The 22627-nt window shown below is 42.9% G+C and overlaps 1 protein-coding gene across 1 annotated transcript in view; it reads right to left on the bottom strand.

Annotated features, from left to right (window-relative positions):
- The window catches only part of LOC106609275 (protein shisa-9B), a 63837-nt gene that overhangs the window by 8295 nt on the left and 32915 nt on the right, over positions 1–22627 (bottom strand). Inside the window, exon 3 of the mRNA XM_014207903.2 lies at positions 12028–12153. Within this exon, the coding sequence (XP_014063378.1) occupies positions 12028–12153 (126 nt within the window). The remainder of the gene's footprint in view (positions 1–12027; positions 12154–22627) is intronic.

A 22627-nucleotide genomic window follows, 5' to 3' on the forward strand; every position in this document is an offset into this window, starting at 1 on the left:
TGCTGTTCTATCTTGCCGGTGCAGCGTGTATCCCGCTAGCTGAATATCCATGTTGTCATTCAGCCACGATTCCGTGAAACATAGGATATTACAGTTTTTGATGTCCCATTGGTAGAATATTCGTGATCGTACCTCATCTAGTTTATTGTCCAATGATTGCACGTTGTCCTCTGTTCCTACGTCGCTTCCTCTTTCAAATTACGGGGATGTCGGCCCTGTCGGGTGTTTGGAGAATGTCTTGTGCGTCTTGCTTGTTGAAGAAAAAATCTTTGTTTAATCCGAGGAGAGTGATCGCTGTCCTGATGTCCAGAAGCTCTTTTTTGTCGTAAGATACGGTGACAGAAACATTATGTACAAAATAAGTTACAAATAACGCGAGAAAAACCACATAATAGCACAATTGGTTGGGCGCCCGTAAAACTGCTGTCATTTCATCCGGCGCCATTTTCGCTGTAGCTCGGGCACCTTCCGTCGTACAAGCCGCCAATGGTGGATGTTGTAGATTGAGAAGCAGCCAATGCAAAAAAACAGATATCTCTAGCTTAAAAAGACAGAATTTGATCTGGATTTTTTATTATGCTAACATCGACTCTAGGGGTTTAAATAATACACATTGGCATTTAAGCCAATTATATTATATTATATGACTGAGAGACTGAAAAACAGATTCTATCTCAAGGCCATCAGCCTGCTAAACAGCCATCACTAGCACATTAGAGGCTGCTGCCTATAAACATAGACTAGGAATCACTGGCCACTTTAAGGAATGGAACACTAGTCACTTTAATAATGTTTACATATCTGGCATTACTCATCTCATATGTATATATTGTTTTCTATTCTATTCTACGGTATCTTAGTCACTTATTAATGCTTACATATCTTGTATTGTGTATAAAATTTGATTTGATTTGACTGTTGCCTCCTGTTTAAGTTTATTGTGTTGGTAATGACCTTTTTTATATTATAATTATTTGGGTATGTCGTTAGCTACAGTATCTTCAGCATAGCCTAGCTTTTAGCTAGCTAGCAAGCTGCTCTGCGGTGCAAGCTAGCTTGACTTGCTAGAAAGTTATAGAAACAAGTTGAGGAAAAAGTAACTAAACAAAACAGATTTATTATCAACAGAAACAATATGTCTCTCCTGTTTTGAATGAAAATGTCATTGTTACGTTCCCCAGTTTCTGTGTTGTGGTTTGTGTATTTGTATGTATTTCAGGAAATAGCTTCCTGAAATTCTCCAAGCAGCTGATTGGTCGGCCCCATTACTGATTGGAGAGCTGACCCCGCCTCCTCGTCAGGACGCAGCTGTCTCCAATTAACAACTCCTTCTCCAGCTATATAAGCCAGTGTTCTGATGCTCAGAGAGAGGGATGATTGCTGAGAGAGAAGGCTGATGGCTAATTCTGTGTTCAGAGTTTTCTTAAGTATTGTGTAGCTGCTGATTTGAGGTATGTGTGTGGGCTCCAATAGAACTGTGCTTTTGGTTATTGGAATTGCTTACTTACATTTGTATTATTGTTTCATTTGTTACCAGGGGGAAGGGGAAGGCACCTAGGGAGTGTTTAGGCAAGAGGCCCACGGGCATACATAACCCGTAGTAGTTTATTGTCTATGCACACTAGGAAAGACCTGGGTGGACCATCCCCTGTATTTTGGTTAGTACACCAGGTGGTGCTAGTTAGGTAAGTAGTGGGTAGGCAGGTAAGGTAGGAGAGGGGGCTTTGATATTTACTTTCTTTGCTTTGGTTACGTCCAGCCCCTTTTCCCCAAACGTACCGTGCGAAGGAATAAATTCCCTGTAAATGGTATTCTCTGCCTTTTGTCATCCTTACTCACACCTGCAGTCCATACCTCTTTCACACCACAGAGAGTTGAGTTGTAGCAGGGTGTTGCATTCCCTCTTACTAGAGGCGTGCGTAACAGGCATATTTTGCAGTCTCCCAAAATACTTTTACATTTTAGTCATTTAGCAGACGCTCTTATCCAGAGCGACATTTCATATTTTTTATTTTTTTTCTTCCACATAATGGTCCCCCGTGGGAATCGAACCCACAACCCTGGCGTTGCAAACACCATGCTCTACCAACTGAGCCACAAAATAAATGTGATATCGGACGAGAGACTATGCTAATCATCACCTTTGTGCACAAAACATCCATTGAATTAGTCAAATAATTGTTGCTGAGGCCAATCCTATTTTACATCCCTCACAGCCAAAGATACAGTTTTAGCATTTTATAGTCATCCAATGTCTGCTATGTTTTTGGACCTTGTGATGATGTAGTCGCTGCTCGCGCTGCTCCCTGTGTGCACTGAGTGCTAGTGCACATGTGATGTTTAATCTTTTTCAAATCAAATTTGAATTGTACATGCTTCCTGAACAACAGGTGTAGACTAACCTAGTGCTCCGGTACCACTTGTCGTGAGGTAGTAGAGAGAACAGTCCATGACCTGGGCGGCTGTAGTCCTTGACAATCTCCAGGGCCTTCCCCCGCCTGGCATAGAGGTCAGTGATGTTGGTCCCTATAAACCGTATGCAACACGGATATAGACGGTCCATGAATCGGCTTTTGGGCACTTGAGTAGATTGGAAAACACCTCACACTGCTGCTCATGCTCCCAGGTGATATTTATTTACAATGTTTCGACATTTAGATCTTCATTAGGCAACATGAGTAGATTACCTTGACAACAGGCGGACATCTAAGATGCAGTCTACAGTTCTTATTATACCTCAGTGTGTGTAACCCTATCCTATGCTCTCCGTCCAGTAGCGGAACAAGACTGAATTAAATTGACGAACTGTGTAATGGAATATGTCACGATGTAAATGGGGCATCATGATGAAGTCTCTCCTGCTCATGGTGTTGTTCATGCACTGCTTGATAGCAGCCAAGTCAAGCATGTTGTAGAACACAGCAACAGGTTCCTCCTCCCACGGAGTACAGACTTGCCATCTGATCCAAAACATTAGCCGATACTCGCTCACCTGCTGCCCGTAATGGATCCTTTCCCAGATATGGAAAGCCATTCAGCATGAATCCGAATAATACTCATCAGAGATGTCTTGATCCATTTCTTCCCTACTGAGTATTTTTCATTCAGATCTTGTAGCAACACTAACACAACATGTGCATCCATTCCTCTTGGTCTAGCCGTTGGAAATGATGCACGCTCTCACTGTGTAGCCTATTACAACTAGGCCGAAATTAGATTGATAAAGAATTTTTGGATTCGGTGGACTGATACAGGGTACACCGTTTTGACATTATAATTAGAATAGATACACTAGAATGGTCCACCCTGTTCACAATTTGTGATTACATAACTATGCCTTGTTCGCTTCCCTTCTCTAATCAACTCACCCATTCTCCCCCATCATACTATACTTCATTTATTTCATCTGTTATATGTGTGAAACTCTGGCGGTCGGTGCCGTTTAAGATGAGGGAGGATGATATATTTTTTCAATGAGCATGGCCTTATTTCTATTACACCATATTGGATGACTGTCATTCATATTCCATTCACCTAGCCCAATGTAACATTGATAGGTTTAGGCTACTACATGATACTAACATTTTCCCCTGTACCCATCATGAGGTTGCTACAACCTAGCCTACGAATGAAAGTTTACAACGTACAGTAGGTGCACAGGTTGAAAGAATTTTGAGTAATCAAGGTGACAGACAGTGACACATTCGATACCGTTTTGCACACTCATGCCTGCATCTAGCTGATCTAGGGTGTAATCATTAGTCCAACAGTTGCAAACGAGAGTTTCTAATGAACAAATTTAGGTACGTTTATCTCCGTTTTCGTTCCGTTTTACTTCCGTTAAATTTTGTTTTTCAACAGAATCGGCGCAATGAATACACCCCTGATCATAAGCAATGAGGCGGCAGGTATCCTAGTGGCTACCTAATCACTAGGCTAGCTGGGGCGGCAGGTATCCTAGAGGTTAGAGCATTGGGCCAGTAACTGAAAGGTTGCTAGATCAAATCCCTGAGCTGACAAGGTAAAAATCTGTTGTTCTGCATCTGAACAAGGCAGTTACTGTTCCTAGGCCATCATTGTAAATAAGAATTTGTTCTTAGCTGACTTGTCTGGTTAAATAAAGCTAAAAAAAAAACAGTGTACTTTCAAAGCAGCCACATACAAACGGCTTGTTTGCATGTGTCTTGGTTGTGTGCTTAGGGTCGTTGTCCTGCCCACAGTCTGAGGTCCTGAGCGCTCTGGAGCAGGTTCACATCAAGGATCTCTCTGTGTGTATGCTTTTGGAAAGTATTCAGACGCTTAGATTTTTTTCCACATTTTGTTAGGTTACAGCATTATTCTAAAATTGATTAAAATAATTGTTTTCCACATCAATCTACACACAATAACCCAGAATGACAAGGCAAAAACAGGTCTTCGAAATACTTTACCTAAGTATTCAGACCAATTACTCAGTACTTTGAAACACCTTTGGCAGTGATTACAGCCTCGAGTCTTCTTGGGTATGACACTACAAGCTTGGCACACCTGTATTTGGGGAGTTTCTCCTATTCTTCTCTGCAGATCCTCTCATGCGCTGTCAGGTTGGATGGGGAGCGTTGCTGCACAGCTATTTTCAGGTCTCTCCAGAGATGTTCAATCGGGTTCAATTCCAGGCTCTGGCAGGGCCACTCAAGGACATTTAGAGACTTGTCCTGAAGCCACTCCTGTGTTGTCTTGGTTGTGTGCTTAGGGTCATTGTCCTGTTGGAAGGTGAACCTTCGCCCCCAGTCTGAGGTCCTGAGCGCTCTGGAGCAGGCTTTCATCAAAGATTTCTCAGTACTTTGCTCCATTCATCTTTGCCTCAATCCTGACTAGTCTCCCAGTCCCTGCCGCTGAAAAACATCCCCACAGCATGATGCTGCCACAACCATGCTTCACCTTGGTGCCAGGTTTCTTCCAGACGGGACACTTGGTATTCAAGCCAAAGAGTTCAATCTTGGTTTCATCAGACCAGAGAATCTTGTTTCTCATAGTTTGTCTTTAGGTGCCTTTTGGCAAACTCCAAGCGGGCTGTCATGTGCCTATTACTGAGGAGTGGCTTCCGTCTGGCCACTCTACTATAAAGGTCTAATTGGTGGAGTGCTGCAGAGATGGGTTGTCTTTTTGGAAGGTTCTCCCATCTCCACAGAGGAACTCTGCCACTCTGACAGAGCTCTAATCGGGTTTTTGGTCACCTCCCTGACCAAGGCCCTTCTCCCCCAGTTTGCTCAGTTTTCCCTGGTGGCCAGCTCTAGAAAGAGTCTTGGTGGTTCCAAACCTCTTCCATTTAAGAATGATGGAGGCCACTGTGTTCTTGGGGAGCTTCAATGCTGCAGAAATGTTTTGGTACCCTTCCCCAGATGTGTCTCAGCACAATCCTGTCTCAGAGCTCTATGTACAATTCCTTCAACCTCATGGCTTGGTTTTTGCTTTTCCTTCATTCCAGGTGAAGCTGGTTGAGAGAATGCCAAGAGTGTGCAAATCAAGGCAAAGGATGGCTACTTTGAAGAATCTCAAAATAAATATATTTTGATTTGTTAAACACTTTTTTGGTCACTACATGATTCCATATGTGGTATTTCATAGTTTTGATGTCTTTACTATTATTCTACAACGTAGAAAATAGTAGAAATAAAGAAATATCCTGAAATTTGTAGGTGTCCACATTTTTGAATGGTACTGTACAGTATGTTCTTGATATAAAAAAAATAAGCATCTGGTGGCCCTGCTGAGACATTAATGCACTCCAGACCAAAAGGTTGTGTTACGCCCTGACCATAGAGAGCCATTGTTTCTCTATGGTGTAGTAGGTAAGGGCGTGACTAGGGGGTGATCTAGTATATCTTCACAGCCCAGGACGTTCTGTGCCAGGTGTGTCATCGAACCGGTACCATTGATGCCGGCTATACGCACTAGGTCTCCAGTACGTCTCCACAGCCCAGTACGTCCTGTGCCAGCTCCACGCACCAGGCCTCCAGTGCGCCCCCCCAAACACGGCGTCCAGTCCAGCTCCTGCCAGCGCCTCCCTCTGCACCGGTGCCCAGTCCAGGCATGGTGTCCAGTCCAGCTCCAAGGCCGGAGCCTTCCCCTGCGCCGATGCCCAGTCCAAGCAAGGCGTCCAGTCCCGCTCCATGGCAGGAGCCTTCCTTGACACCGAGGTCCAGGCACAGTGTTCAGCCTGGGTCCGTGGCTGGATCTGCGGGATGAGCGGGTTCTTCGTCCCGCACCAGAGCCGCGACCGACATTAATCACCCCCCCTACCCTCCCCATTTGGTTTCAGGTTTTGCGGCCGGAGTCCGCACCTTTGGGGGGGGGGGTACATTTAGCAGATGCTCTTATCCACAGTAACTGTCACGCCCTGACCATAGACAGCCATTGTTTCCCAATGGTGTACTAGGTCAGGGCGTGACTAGGGGGTGATCTAGTATATCTTTGTCTATGTTGTGTTCTAGTTTCTTTTTCTGTGTTGGTGTTTTGTATGATTCCCAATTAGAGGCAGCTGTTAATCGTTGTCTGTAATTGGGGATCATATTTAAGTAGTTATTTTTCCCACCTGTGGTTGTGGAATCTTGTTTCTGTGTAGTTGCCTATGAGCACTGCTTGAGCGTCACATATCGTTTATTCTTTATTGTTTTGTGCGTTTCACTTAAAATATGTGGAACCCAGATCACTCTGCACGTTGGTCCGAGTATGCTTCCAGTTCGTACGACGAGCGTGACAGGTTGCAAGTTCTACTCCCCAGAGCATTTATGCACACTTAATGTCAAGTGTCCCTGAGCTCTGCTACTTTTTCATTGGTGTTGTCAGATTATCACACAATTACTGACTTGAGTCTGGGAAACTTTCAGCAGTGCAAAAATGTATTCATGCCAATAAATGTGTCCGATCTCTGTCTTGGCGACAAACCCGGTGGCGTAGCAAGAAATTCAGGTTGCTAGATGATTTCACATATGTGTAATGTGAAATCAGTAATGTGAAATCAGATGTCAGATGTGACGGCGGCAGGTAGCCTAGCTCTTAAGAGCGTTAATCCAGTAACTGAAAGATTGATGGTTCGAACCCCAAGCCGATGAGGTGAAAAAAATCTGTGCCCTATAGGACAAGGCACATAACCCTAATTACTCCTGTAAGTTGCTCTGGATAAGAGCATCTACTACAATGTAAATTCCACATGTGAAAACATGTTCTTGGAACACTTCACATGTGACAGTGGTACGCTGTTCAGTTAAAATATGACCCCATCTGGGATTTTAACTCATAACCTCTGGATTTGAGGGATGCTGACCTTTCTGCTGCACCATCAAGTCTGTAGCATCCCCCTAAACATTCCTCACCTATAATTCATCTCTGCACTTAGCAAAAGAGTGCCATCTGACGCTATTTTAGTTATCAGTTAATCTGAATATTCTCTCAACATTGATTTAATTTACTTATTTCATCAATTTGAGGGTTTTCTGTATAGTTGTCTAATGTTGGTGTGGCATATTATTCTGGTTTAATGATACTCCTGAATCACTGTGATAAATATAATAGTTTTTCTAGAGTGTATTTTTTACTTTGAAGTCCAAAGTGTAGGAATACAGGTGAAATCAGTCATTGATACAGACGTGGTAGTCTGAGTACCAGTTAGCTAACATTCCACTCCTTGTCATGACCTTTTATACAGACATGGAGTACAGTGAGTGGATTATCTAGAGAGACTGGTACCCAGGCTATAGACATGGAGTACAGGGAGTGGATTATCTAGAGAGACTGGTACCCAGGCTATAGACATGGTGGCGTAGCAGAAAGATTAGAATGCCATGAACCAAGAAGTTGTGAGTTTAAATCCCAGGTAATGACACGTTGAATAATAATTACTGTACAAATAAACATACAATGTAGTCATGTCTACCAAATATGTATGTTTAAAACACTGTGTGTATCATAATGAGTCACTTTTGTTTTCACATGTGAAGTGTTCCAAAACACATGATTTCTTATGATTTTACATTTTAAATCATGTTTTTTTTCATTAGGGTCCAACCCTCAATGTAACAGACTGCCTTAGATCAAACCTTGTATTCTGAATGTGATAGCATACAGAGACTGCAGGCTACTACTTCTACGCAGGTAAATAAATGGGGAGAATTGAAATTGGACTGGCTGATCAGGGAAACAACCATCAATTGATATGAGGATGCTTCCAGGCTGGTGAGAGATGTCTAGGTCTGCCTCAGGCTCCCTGTCTCCCAAGACCTGTGCCCTCCAGCTTAGCCTACACCACTCCATCAGATTTCCTTGCTGAGTGCAGTCACATTTAATTCCCCTCATTCATTTCTCTGTCGTTCATGTCAGCAAATCTCTCTTACCACTGAGAAATGTGTCCTTTTTACCGGGTGATTCACGTTCCCCGGTTCAGTCATTACTCTTTATCCTTAGCTATTGAGCATCCTAGTGTGACTCTCAGGTTATGGTGGATGGCCCGTTGCTTTTCACGTCCTTGAAGATGGAGTCACTGGGGAAGTTTGCTCTGTAACTATACATCTATTTCATCACTCTGCTGTCCTTCCAGCGAGCATGATGAGGCGCTGTGAACGCTGAGCTTGCCTCGCATCTGCCTGCCTGCCTTGCTGCAAGTAGACCACCTCTGGGATCAAACTCAGTCAGGCGACAGGTAAATCAATCTAGCAGCAGTCAGCTCAACGGCACACATACATTCACAGGGAAAATACTCGTGCTGATGAGAAACAGAACGACTACAGACAGACAGACAGACAGAGAGTAAGTCCCTCCGGCACAAAAGGCCACAGACAGAAACAATTTAAATGTGGATGCTTGGCGGAGGTGGTGGGACTGTAGGGACTAAATTATGTGTCAACTCCAATTACGCTACAATACTATCTGAGATTGACAAATCAGAGAGAGCCTAACTGTCGGTCTCTATGGCATGGGGGCAGTGGAGTTGAGACACAAATGCATTTGCATTGCAATATAATTTGCACCAGTGAACGATAGAGAACCAACCTTCTTCAGGGTTAAGTTTTGGGTACTGGGTCCCTTTTATTAGTTAGATTTCCCATGTCTGGTTTTAAAATCCAACAGTGTGACCTTATACAGAGATTAATTTAGGGACAGTGAAGACAGATATTGATTAACAGAATTGTGGCTTCTCAGCTTGAGGATTCTGTAGCTACCTTTTGGGAATGCTATTTTATAAAAATGTTATTTAACTTTTATTCAAACAGGGAGTCACATTGAGATGAAAATCTATTTTACAAGAGAACCCTATACACATTACAATAAAAACAGAATATTAAAACAACATGCATATGTGTAGAAAACAATACAATTCAGTACAATAAAAAATAAATACAAAATAAATAATCATTTAATAATAGCAATCACATTCAACTACATTGAGGTCCTCAATCAATCATTTAAACTGCCTGAGTGGCACCAGCACAGGTAACTGCAGTGAACTCTGTTCCACAAATTAGGGGCAAAAAAACTAAATGAAGATATTCCCAGATCTGTGGAGACTGGAGGGATCTCTAGTGTTATCCATTCCTGTGAACGGGTTTGGTAATTTATGATTCTTATCTTAATTAATTAAGTTACATATAGAGGGAGTTTCTGTCAGATTGCTTTGTAAATAAATAAAAGAGAATGCAGCTCTCTTCTTACAAACAGAGAGGTCCATCCTACATTTTATACAGACCACAATGATCAGTCCTAAAATTGTCCCCTGTGATAAAACGTATTGCTGAATGGTAGACTGCGTCCAAGGGTTTCAAACTATAACAGAGGTTGCCGCATGCATGTAAACAATATCACCAAAATTCAATACAGGGAGAAGTGTTGTTTGAACAATCTTTCTCCTATTGTCAATACTGAGGCATGATTTATTTCGATATAAAAAAAACTATCTTGGATCTTAGCTTCTTAGTCAGATTTTCTATATGCATTACGAAGGACAACTTGTCATCAATCCAGACACCAAAGGTACTTATATTGAGAAACAAGCTCAACTTGGGCTCCATTTGTAGCGCAAATATGCAGGTCCTCAGGGTCAACATTTCGTGACCTAAAGAGCATGAGCTTGGTTTTACTTGTATTTAACACTAATTTAAGATCTGTACGTGATTTCTGAATTGAACCAAAGTCAATTGAATCAAAGTCAAGTCAAGAACAACACTGTCGTTTAAGAGCCGCTTGTGATAAGTGGAATAAGGCCAGAGCAATATGGAGGGGAGAAGAAAAAATGCTCAGTGGAAGTTCAGATAAATGCAATAACACAGCTCAAATGAAGGCTCTCTCTCTCTCGCTCAGCTGTCCTCGTAGTTGTTCGTCTCCACAATCACATCGTTGTTGTGCGTCTCCACGGTCATAACATCAGTTCATGACTCCAGAAAATGGAGATGGCCTCTTGGGACGGTGTCTCTATTGCTCTCTAAAGCAGATTAAAATAAGTGCCTCTAGAATGAGAAGATTTCACAGAGGCTCTGAATACAGTGGGTGGGAGATCCTCTATTACAGAAATTAAATCAGATATCCTGAGGAGCAGGTAGGTGAAGATGAGAAGAATAAAAAATGCTTTGAGGGGGATGGAGAGGAGGGGGAGGAGGAGATAAGCAAAATATAATCACTCAAAAATATTTGCTGGTATCATTGGACCTCCTGCAGTACGCAGATAGCCTCATTAATAGCTAGCTGAATAGATTTGGTTCACTTTATTAGTCAAACTGGAGATATGGGCCAAATCAGTCAACATTTCCCATTCTTATTTGTCTCAGATTGAATGGTTTGCTAGTGGTTATATAAACTGTGTGACATTCACACAAAACAGAAAAATACTTCCTCTTCTCTCTTAAAGCCCCAGCATAATGGACTGCTTTTGTGTAAACAATCACAGCAATCTGTTTCCAAGCTGAAAATTAGTCAGGGACTGAATAGTGAAGTGATGGATTGGGAATTGCATTTAAAATGATTAGCTTTCTCCTACATTTAACATCTCAATGAGAGGTGTGAATATTCTGAATTCCCGTGATGTTGTGTTGTTGTATTATAGAGTACAGAACCAGACAGATCCCATCATTTTGTTTCTGGGGGAACTGCCTTTCGCATACTAAAGAAGACTTGCTTTGCTCGTATGGTATTATGGTATTAACATTACAAAATAGAGTGGACTAGACTCTATTCAGATAAAATATGACATCAGTGAAAGGAATGTAAAGAATGTCAATGTCAAAACAAGTTGGTTCTACATTTGATTGAGTATTATATAATTTTTTATTAGTCCTTTATTTTAACAGGGAAGACATATTAAGACCTAGATCTCTTTTTCAGATATGCCCTGCACAATACAACACAAACATACAAAATATACATATATTTACACATAAAAATACAAAAACACAGTCATTGGAAGCACAACTTAAACATCACAAATCACCCAGAGAAACAGTTACATTTGTCCACAAATAATTCCCCAATCAACACTCTAAACTGCCCGAACGGCAACAGAACATTAAGAAGAAATGGATTTGGGATTTTGTTCCAGCACTACGGTGCATTGAAACTAAAAGCAGATTTACGTAGCTCGGTGGAGACCCTAGGAACATCAAGAGTTAACCAATTCTGTGAACGGGTTAGGTGTCTATACAGAAGTTTATGAAGTAGGGTCTTGTGAACAAAAAGGGAGTCATGTAGAGATCTACAGGTCTTTAGCGAAGTCCAGCCAACCTTTTGATACAGGATGCAGTGATAAGTATCAAAACTGTCAGCTGTAACAAAAGGAAGGGCATTATGGTAGATGGCATCCATCACACCCATCGGTCTTCAGTTCCAGCGAAAGTGGGCAGTATACAGAAATCCTTCATGAAATGTTATGTGTACACAATGATCACGAATAGAAATGGTATTTGATCAAGCTTAGTCATTGGGCTGTTCTGGTTGGAACAAGGCTGACTTACTTAGTGGAACCCAGGCCTCTACAGACACAAAGCGGATAGAGCAGACACTCACCTACGAGCTTGAGAGAGGCGTACTTGTTGAGTTCCTTCCCAGGTCGTTGCTGGCTCAGAGCAGGGTAGGGGAGTGGCTGGCCCATGGTGGGACCTGAACCCACGTTGTTGTTAATCTGACCTCCCTCTGTAGAGACAAGACACAAAATGGGGTAATGTTAGATGACTTTGGTACCAACATGGCCTCATTAGAATATGTCAAGACAGTGACATTTGTCCATTGTAGTTATACATCACTAACACTTGTGGTGACATTTTACACACCTATGGACAGCTGTTCTCACTTTACAATACATGTCTAATATCATAACCAAGCCAGCATGGGCCAAAATAATGACCCTTTGGTAATATTGATGTTTTTGTCGTCTAAGTACATGACCGGTATGGTAGTAACTTTTTTCTTGTGAGATAATGACAGAAAGAAAAACAAAAGAAAAGCACTAATTTGAATTCACCCTGAAACTGTACTGGAGATTGACGTTAATTGCATTTCCATCTTACTCGATTAAGTGAGAGAGAGACCTAGAGAGAGAGAGAGAGACGAGAGAAAGACCGAGAGAGGTAGGGGAGAGAGAGAGACCAAAAGAGAAACCGAAATAGAGAGAGACTAAGAGAGAGACAGAGAGGTAGGGGAGAGAGAGTGAAATAGAGAGAAAGATCGAGAGAGAGACAGAGGGAGACAGAGAGAGGTAGGGGAGAGAGAGATACAGTAGAGAGAACAGAGTAAGAGGGAATGAGACAGAAAGCAGAAAGGAAAGAGCTTTGTCTGTCTGATGGGAGGATTTACCCAGTCCTCATATTCATATTCCCATCCGACTCCCAGGAGCCTCGTCAAGCATCAGTCTGAAAATCCAACAGAGACTTCTACAGAGCACTTAACACTCCACTGCCCGATAGAGAGGAGAGAGCAGCAGTCTTATTTACTTACGACAGCGGTCTTATTTACTTAAAACAGCAGTCTTATTTACTTACGGCAGAGGTCTTAATAACTTACGACATCGGTCTTAATTACATATGGCAGCGGTCTTAATTACGTACGGCAGCAGTCATAATATCTTACGGCAGTTGTCTTATTTACTTATGGCAGCGGTCTTATTTACTTACGGCAGTGGTCTTATTTACTTAAAACAACAGTCTTATTTACTTAAGGGGTGTCTTATTTCCTTGTGACAGCGGTCTTATTTACTTATGGTAACGATGCTGGGCCAATTGTGCACCGCCCTATGGGACTCCCAATCACGGCCAGTTGTGATACAGCCTGGATTCGAACCAGGGTGTCTGTAGTGACGCATCAAGCACTGAGATGCAGTGCCTTAGACCGCTGTGTCACACGAGATCCCCAAGACGCATGGCACTACTTACGTGTGTGTGTGTGTGTGTGTGTGTGTGTGTGTGTGTGTGTGTGTGTGTGTGTGTGTGTGTGTGTGTGTGTGTGTGTGTGTGTGTGTGTGTGTGTGTGTGTGTGTGTGTGTGTGTGTGTGTCCATGAATGTGCTCAAGTGTGCGTTTGAAGGAGAGTGTGTGTATATGCATGTGTACATACATCAGCCAATCCCACCTATCGCTTCTGGCTACCCTCTTCGGATTTCTATGCACCATATATCTTTCAACTGCACTGTGATGTTTAACATAACAATTTGAATATATCTAATTGAATAGAATCCACAGATTGCAAATTGAAAATAAATAATTTTACCAAGAGTATTAGTATATTAGTAATTGACTGACCCGGTCTCTCCAGATCTCCTAACAGTACTATTTCTAAGGTACATTTTAGATTGTTATCCTTTTTCAGCCATTCTTGAACCTGAGACCAGAAACAGGCTACCTGAGGGCAATACCAAAACAAATGGTCTATTGATTCTGTATCCTCGCAACAAAATCTGCAGAGCTGCGATGATTGTATGCCCCAAACATTCAACATTTTGTTGGTGGCAAGAATTCTATATAATAATTTTAGCTGAAGGGCATTAAGTCTTGAATCTTGCGTCATTTTATATATCAACTCATACACCCAGTACCATGGAATAGGTACATCAAAAATCTCTTCTCAACTATTTTGCAATCTGTATGGCGCAGCTGTCAACATCCTGGTCCTCAAATGAAACTGGTATACTTTCCTATTAATGCTATTATTATTCCTCCGCCAGTTTTGATCCTTTATATTGGGCAGACAGACCAGTTCCCTACCTCCTCCCGCTCGATTTTTGGGGTAATGCTGAAATCAATTGGTTGTAATCTTGAATTGAGCAGACCATCCCATACAATTCTGATAAATCCATGAAAGACATAACTCTACCATTCCAATTTACAATATAATTAAAAAACAAAATACAGTTTTCAAACTTTTTTTATAAAGTCTTCTTTACTTATGGCAGCGGTCTTATTTACTTACGGCAGCGGTCTTATTTACTTACGGCAGCGGTCTTATTTACTTACGGCAGCGGTCTTATTTACTTATGGCAGCGGTCTTATTTATTCATGGCAGTGGTATTATTTACTTACGACAGCAGCTTTATTTACTCGCGGCAGCAGTCTTATTTACTTATGACAGAGGTCTTATTTACTTACGACAGTAGCTTTATTTACTCGCGGCAGCAGTCTTATTTACTTATGACAGCGGTCTTATTTACTTATGACAGTAGCTTTATTTACTCGCGGCAGCAGTCTTATTTACTTATGACAGCGGTCTTATTTACTTATGACAGCAGTCTTATTTACTTATGACAGCGGTCTTATTTACTTATGACAGCAGCTTTATTTACTCGCGGCAGCGGTCTTATTTACTTATGGTAGCGGTGTTATTTACTTACGACAGCGGTCTTATTTACTTACAGAAGTTGTTTTATTTACTTACGGCTGTAAGGACCGACGCCGGAGATGAGAAGCAGGTACGGGGAGTCAACATTTAATAAGGAACAGACATGAAACAAGACAGGCACAGTATCAGCACACGGGCAAAACAACGACATTCGACAATCAATGCAGAAGCAGTGAACAGAGATGAGGAACGGACAAATATAGGGGAGGTAATAAACGCTGATGCGCGTGACGGGGAAAGGCAGGTGTGCGTACTGATGGTGGCAGGTGTGCGTAATGCAGGGGAGCCTGGCGCCTTTGAGTGCCAGGGAGGGGGAGCGGGAGCAGGCGTGACAACAGCAGCGGTCTTATTCACTTATGGCAGCTGCAGCACCACCCTTTTGTCTTCCTCCCATGACAGAGAGACAGACAGAGGAAGGGGAGCCGAGAGTCATGTCGGCAAAAGGCACCTATTTCCACTGTGTACCACTGTATAGGATGGTTCAATAATGAATTGTGGTCTGTGTCTAATCTACAGCGCAGAAAACCCAGGAGACTAACATGAATGTACACACACACACACACACACACACACAATCCCCTGAAAGAGTGACAGCTGTCAATCAGCCTGTCAATCAGCATGATGAATTGGCCCAGTGGAAGGCAGGGTTCAAAACAGCCTTCCAAATAACAGCACTACACATTCACATGGTCTATAGGTAATAACAGCACTACACATTCACATGGTCTATAGGTAATAACAGCACTACACATTCACATGGTCTATAGGTAATAACAGCACTACACAGTCTATAGGTAGTAACAGCACTACACATTCACATGGTCTATAGGTAATAACAGCACTACACAGTCTATAGGTAGTAACAGCACTACACATTCACATGGTCTATAGGTAGTAACAGCACTACACGTGGTCTATAGGTAGTAACAGCACTACACATTCACATGGTCTATAGGTAGTAACAGCACTACACATTCACATGGTCTATAGGTAATAACAGCACTACACAGTCTATAGGTAGTAACAGCACTACACATTCACATGGTCTATAGGTAATAACAGCACTACACAGTCTATAGGTAGTAACAGCACTACACATTCACATGGTCTATAGGTAGTAACAGCACTACACGTGGTCTATAGGTAGTAACAGCACTACACATGGTCTATAGGTAGTAATAGCACTACACGTGGTCTATAGGTAGTAACAGCACTGCACGTGGTCTATAGGTAGTAACAGCACTACACGTGGTCTATAGGTAGTAACAGCACTGCACGTGGTCTATAGGTAATAACAGCACTGCACGTGGTCTATAGGTAATAACAGCACTACACGTGGTCTATAGGTAATAACAGCACTACACGTGGTCTATAGGTAATAACAGCACTACACGTGGTCTATAGGTAGTAACAGCACTACACGTGGTCTATAGGTAATAACAGCACTGCACGTGGTCTATAGGTAGTAACAGCACTACACGTGGTCTATAGGTAGTAACAGCACTACACGTGGTCTATAGGTAGTAACAGCACTACACGTGGTCTATAGGTAGTAACAGCACTACACGTGGTCTATAGGTAGTAACAGCACTGCACGTGGTCTATAGGTAATAACAGCACTGCACATGGTCTATAGGTAATAACAGCACTACACGTGGTCTATAGGTAATAACAGCACTGCACGTGGTCTATAGGTAATAACAGCACTGCACGTGGTCTATAGGTAGTAACAGCACTACACGTGGTCTATAGGTAATAACAGCACTGCACGTGGTCTATAGGTAGTAACAGCACTACACGTGGTCTATAGGTAGTAACAGCACTACACGTGGTCTATAGGTAGTAACAGCACTACACGTGGTCTATAGGTAGTAACAGCACTACACGTGGTCTATAGGTAGTAACAGCACTACACGTGGTCTATAGGTAATAACAGCACTACACGTGGTCTATAGGTAATAACAGCACTACACGTGGTCTATAGGTAGTAACAGCACTACACGTGGTCTATAGGTAGTAACAGCACTACACGTGGTCTATAGGTAGTAACAGCACTACACGTGGTCTATAGGTAGTAACAGCACTACACGTGGTCTATAGGTAGTAACAGCACTACACGTGGTCTATAGGTAGTAACAGCACTACACGTGGTCTATAGGTAGTAACAGCACTACACGTGGTCTATAGGTAGTAACAGCACAGTGTATTCTACAGTGTGAGAGAATTACTGTTTGTGTTTATACTCCTTTGCTTGTGCCTCTGAGGTCTGTATGGAGTGACTCACCTCCACGCTGTTTGTAAACGCCATAAATCATGGCACAAATAAAACAGTACTCTATCTGGACTTTTGCTTCACCTCTGCTGAAAAAAAATCGCAGTACAGTACAGACATGTACGTGTTGAAGAGACAGACGGTTGCAGTACAGTACAGACATGTACGTGTTGAAGAGACAGACGGTAGCAGTACAGACCAGACATGTACGTGTTGAAGAGACAGACGGTTGCAGTACAGACCAGACATGTACGTGTTGAAGAGACAGACGGTAGCAGTACAGTACAGACATGTACGTGTTGAAGAGACAGACGGTAGCAGTACAGTACAGACATGTACGTGTTGAAGAGACAGACGGTAGCAGTACAGTACAGACATGTACGTGTTGAAGAGACAGACGGTAGCAGTACAGTACAGACATGTACGTGTTGAAGAGACAGACGGTAGCAGTACAGACCAGACATGTACGTGTTGAAGAGACAGACGGTAGCAGTACAGACATGTCTCTAGTTTCTGGTTTCTAGCCCCCCCAGATTCTGACCATTCTGCCAGCCCTGACCCTGAGCCTGCCTGACGTTCTGTCCCTGTTTGACGCTGCCTTGGATTACCGACCTCTGCCAGCCCTGACCCTGACTGACGTTCTGTCCCTGTTTGACGCTGTCTTGGATTACTGACCTCTCCCTGCCCCGGACCTGCCGTTTGCCTGCCCCCTGTTTTTTGTAATAAACATCTGAGATTCTAACTGTCTGTCTCCTGTGTCTGCATCTGGGTCTTATCCTGAGTCATGTTACCTTTGGTCTGATGACTCCAAACGGCATGTTTTGTGAGACGCTGAGTAGGTGAACAGATCTCCGCATGTGTGGTTCCCACCGTGAGGCATGGAGGAGGAGGTGTGATGGTGTGGGTGTGGTTTGCTGGTTGCACTGTGTGATTTATTTAGAATTCAAGGCATACTTAACCAGCATGGCTACCACAGGATTCTGCAGCAATACGCCATCCCACGTGGTATGCAATTAGTGGGACTATCATTTGTTTTTCAACAGGACAATGACCCAAAACACAACTCCAGGCTGTGTAAGGGCTATTTGACAAAGAAAGAGAGTGATGAAGTGCTGCATCAGATGACCTGGCCTCCACAATCACCCGACCTCAACCCAATTGGGATGGTTCGGGATGAGTTGGATGTCAGAGTGTAGGAAAAGCAGCCAACAAGTGCTCAGCATATGTGGGAACTCCAAGACTGTTGGAAAAGCATTCCTCGTGAAGATGGTTGAGAGAATGCCAAGAGTGTGCAAAGTTGTCATCAAGGCACAGGGTGGCTACTTTGATGAAATCTAAAATGTTTTTGATTTGTTTAACACTTTTTTGGTTACTACATGATTCCATATGTGTTATTTCATAGTTTGTCTTCACTATTATTCCACAATGTAGAAAATAGTAAAAATAAAGAAAAACCCTTCAATGAGTAGGTGTGTCCAAACTTGTGACTGGTACTGTACGTGCTGAAGAAACAGACAGTAGCATTACAGTACGGAGAGGTACAGTACGTGCTGAAGAGACAGACAGTGTAGCAGCAGAATACATGTGATGCTTGTAAGTGGGAGTGATATACATGTATCCCATGCTTAGTGCTTGGCATGGCTTCATATCTATCTGGAGGGGCTATTCACTGTTTGTTTGGTTTGGTGTTCATGAGCCGAGTCATTATCTATATATCTTTCTAGTTCAACATGGAACATGTCCTCCTCTCCAGAATTCAGCTGCCTTTATTTTCTCCTGATCTCACGCTTTCACTTTGTCATGACAACATGAAGTGTGTGTGTGTGTGTGTGTGTGTGTGTGTGTGTGTGTGTGTGTGTGTGTGTGTGTGTGTGTGTGTGTGTGTGTGTGTGTGTGAGAGAGAGCTCTTTTCTGTCTTGTGCGGTGTGCATCGCCCACACATACCAACAGGCAACTGTATAGGCAACTTGATCGCTCATACACAGTGCCTGCTCTCCAAGTCTTTTCATTTCCTCTGAGATGTGTGAGGTCAGTGTGAGTAATCGCAGGGCCGAATTAGTGATTTGGAGGCCCCAGGCAGAGGCCAATCATAGCCCCCCCCATGTCTATTTAACAAAATCATGGCTACTGAAAGTGGAGCTGTTCGGAACCAGCTCTTTTAAATGAATGAAGCGGAATGAAAAGGATAACTGAAAATACTTGAAATTACCTTCACCAGTGAAGGTTTTTGAATCACCACATAGATCAGGGCTGGGAAATAATTTTGGCTCGACGGCCACATTGGGATTTAAAACATTTTGGGGACTGATTTGTTCGTCAAAAGCTATTTGCCAGCCAGAAAGTTATTTTTAATTAAAAACTGGCTGGTTCGAGCCCTGGATGCTGATTGCCTGACAGCCATGGTATATCAGACCGTATACCACGGGTATGACAAAACATTTATTTTTACTGATCTAATTACGATGGTAACCAGTTTATAACAGCAATAATGCACTTTGGGGGTTTGTGGTATATGGCCAATATACTGTATCTGTCATGTTTACTCCCGCTCCCCCTCTCCGGTGCTCAACATTTCCGGTTGTTTTATTATTACGCACACCTGCCACCATCGTTATGCGCACCTGCGCTTCATGAGACTCACCTGGACTCCATCACCTTCCTGATTACCTCCCCTATATCTGTCTCTCCCTTTGGTTCTTTCCCCAGGTGTTATTGTTTCTGTTCCTGTGTTTCATGTCTGTACGGTACTCATGTTTCTTGTTTTGTTCCATGTTCGTTTATTTACTAAATTCACTCCCTGTACCTGCTTCCCAATTATTAGCGTACACGTTACAGTATCTTAAGATAAACACACTTACTGTAAGTTGCTGTCACGTTCGTCGTAGGAAGGAGACCAAAGCGCAGCATGGGTATCGTGCCACATCTTTTATTTTAATGTGAAACTTTGCAAAACAAACAATAAAACTACAAACAAAACACAAAACGTGACGAAAGAGGTGCAACATGTACTAACTCAAAATAATCTCCCACAAACACAGGTGGGAAAAATAACTACTTAAATATGATCCCCAATTAGAGACAACGATGACCAGCTGCCTCTAATTGGGATCATACAAAAATCCCAACATAGAAAAAAGAAACTAGAACCAAAACAACATAGAACTAGATAAACCCCCCCAGTCACGCCCTGACCTAATCTACCATAGAAAATAAGAGCTCTCTATGGTCAGGACGTGACAGTTGCTGTGGATAAGAGCATCTGCTAAATGACAAAATGTAAATGTTTTACATACAGATCTCATATTACTGTATTGAATTAAAAAATAAAATGAGTGTGTATGTGTGTATATATATATATACACACACACACTCATTTTATTTGTATATATATATAAATATATAACGGTCAAAAGTTTTAGAACACCTACTCATTCAAGGGATTTTCTTTATTTTTACTATAGCATGCAAAGATGACTCAAGTAGCAAATGGAGTAAACCATAAAAATGGATATTACACAAGCCGGAGGTGCATATCACATTAAACAAAACATTGAAATACCATTATAGAAGGTAAAGTAAAAACCGGTTCCTGCATTAATACCACTGTATATACACTGCTCAAAAAAATAAAGGGAACACTTAACACAATGTAACTCCAAGTCAATCTCACTTCTGTGAAATCAAACTGTCCACTTAGGAAGCAACACTGATTGACAATAAATGTCACATGCTGTTGTGCAAATGGAATAGACAACAGGTGGAAATTATAGGCAATTAGCAAGACACCCCCAATAAAGGAGTGGTTCTGCAAGTGGGGACCACAGACCACTTCTCAGTTCCTATGCTTCCTGGCTGATGTTTTGGTCACTTTTGAATGCTGGCGGTGCTTTCACTCTAGTGGTATCATGAGATGGAGTCTACAACCCACACAAGTGGCTCAGGTAGTGCAGCTCATTCAGGATGGCACATCAATGCGAGCTTTGGCAAGAAGGTTTGCTGTGTCTGTCAGCGTAGTGTCCAGAGCATGGAGGCGCTACCAGGAGACAGGCCAGTACAACAGGAGACGTGGAGGAGGCCGTAGGAGGGCAAAAACCTAGCAGCAGGACCGCTACCTCCGCCTTTGTGCAAGGAGGAGCAGGAGAAGCACTGCCAGAGCCCTGCAAAATGACCTCCAGCAGGCCACAAATGTGCATGTGTCTGCTCAAACGGTCAGAAACAGACTCCATGAGGGTGGTATGAGGGCCCGACATCCACAGGTGGGGGTTGTGCTTACAGCCCAACACCGTGCAGGACATTTGGCATTTGCCAGAGAACACCAAGATTGGCAAATTCGCCACTGGCACCCTGTGCTCTTCACAGATGAAAGCAGGTTCACACTGAGCACGTGACAGATGTGACAGATTCTGGAGACGCCGTGGAGAACGTTCTGCTGCCTGCAACATCCTCCAGCATGACCGGTTTGGCGGTGGGTCAGTCATGGTGTGGGGTGGCATTTCTTTGGGGGGCCGCACAGCCCTCCATGTGCTCGCCAGAGGTAGCCTGACTGCCATTAGGTACCGAGATGAGATCCTCAGACCCCTTGTGAGACCATATGCTGGTGCGGTTGGCCCTGGGTTCCTCCTAATGCAAGACAATGCTAGACCTCATGTGGCTGGAGTGTGTCAGCAGTTCCTGCAAGAGGAAGGCATTGATGCTATGGACTGGCCCGCCCGTTCCCCAGACCTGAATCCAATTGAGCACATCTGGGACATCATGTCTCGCTCCATCCACCAACGCCACGTTGCACCACAGACTGTCCAGGAGTTGGCGGATGCTTTAGTCCAGGTCTGGGAGGAGATCCCTCAGGAGACCATCTGCTACCTCATCAGGAGTATGCCCAGGCGTTGTAGGGAGGTCATACAGGCACGTGGAGGCCACACACACTACTGAGCCTCATTTTGACTTGTTTTAAGGACATTACATCAAAGTTGGATCAGCCTGTAGTGTGGTTTTCCACTTTAATTTTGAGTGTGACTCCAAATCCAGACCTCCATGGGTTGATAAATTGGATTTCCATTGATTATTTTTGTGTGATTTTGTTGTCAGCACATTCAACTATGTAAAGAAAAAAGTATTTAATAAGATTATTTCTTTCATTCAGATCTAGGATGTGTTGTTTAAGTGTTCCCTTTATTTTTTTGACCAGTATATATATAAGGTATATCACCCAGCTTTAGTCAGTGCAAATAGTCTCTAAAGTGCAGATAATCTGTAAGGTACAGATAGTCTCTAGGTGCAGGTCTGTGCAGGGAGAGAGCTAGGGTTAGCTGTCGGATGGCCTGGTGGTAGAAACTGTCTCAGAACCTGTTTGCTCCGGAGCCTTCTGGGTGAGGCCAGAACCCGGTGGTGATGCAGCCTGTCAAGACTGCAACCAAGTTTCTGTATTCATAAGGCTAATAAGAAAATGTCAAATGAATTCAATATGGGAAAGGTGTAACTATTTAAATTTTCCTCCATGTTATGGTGAAGC

Source organism: Salmo salar, chromosome ssa01 (genome assembly GCF_905237065.1).
Source record: "Salmo salar chromosome ssa01, Ssal_v3.1, whole genome shotgun sequence".
Lineage (NCBI taxonomy): Eukaryota > Metazoa > Chordata > Actinopteri > Salmoniformes > Salmonidae > Salmo > Salmo salar.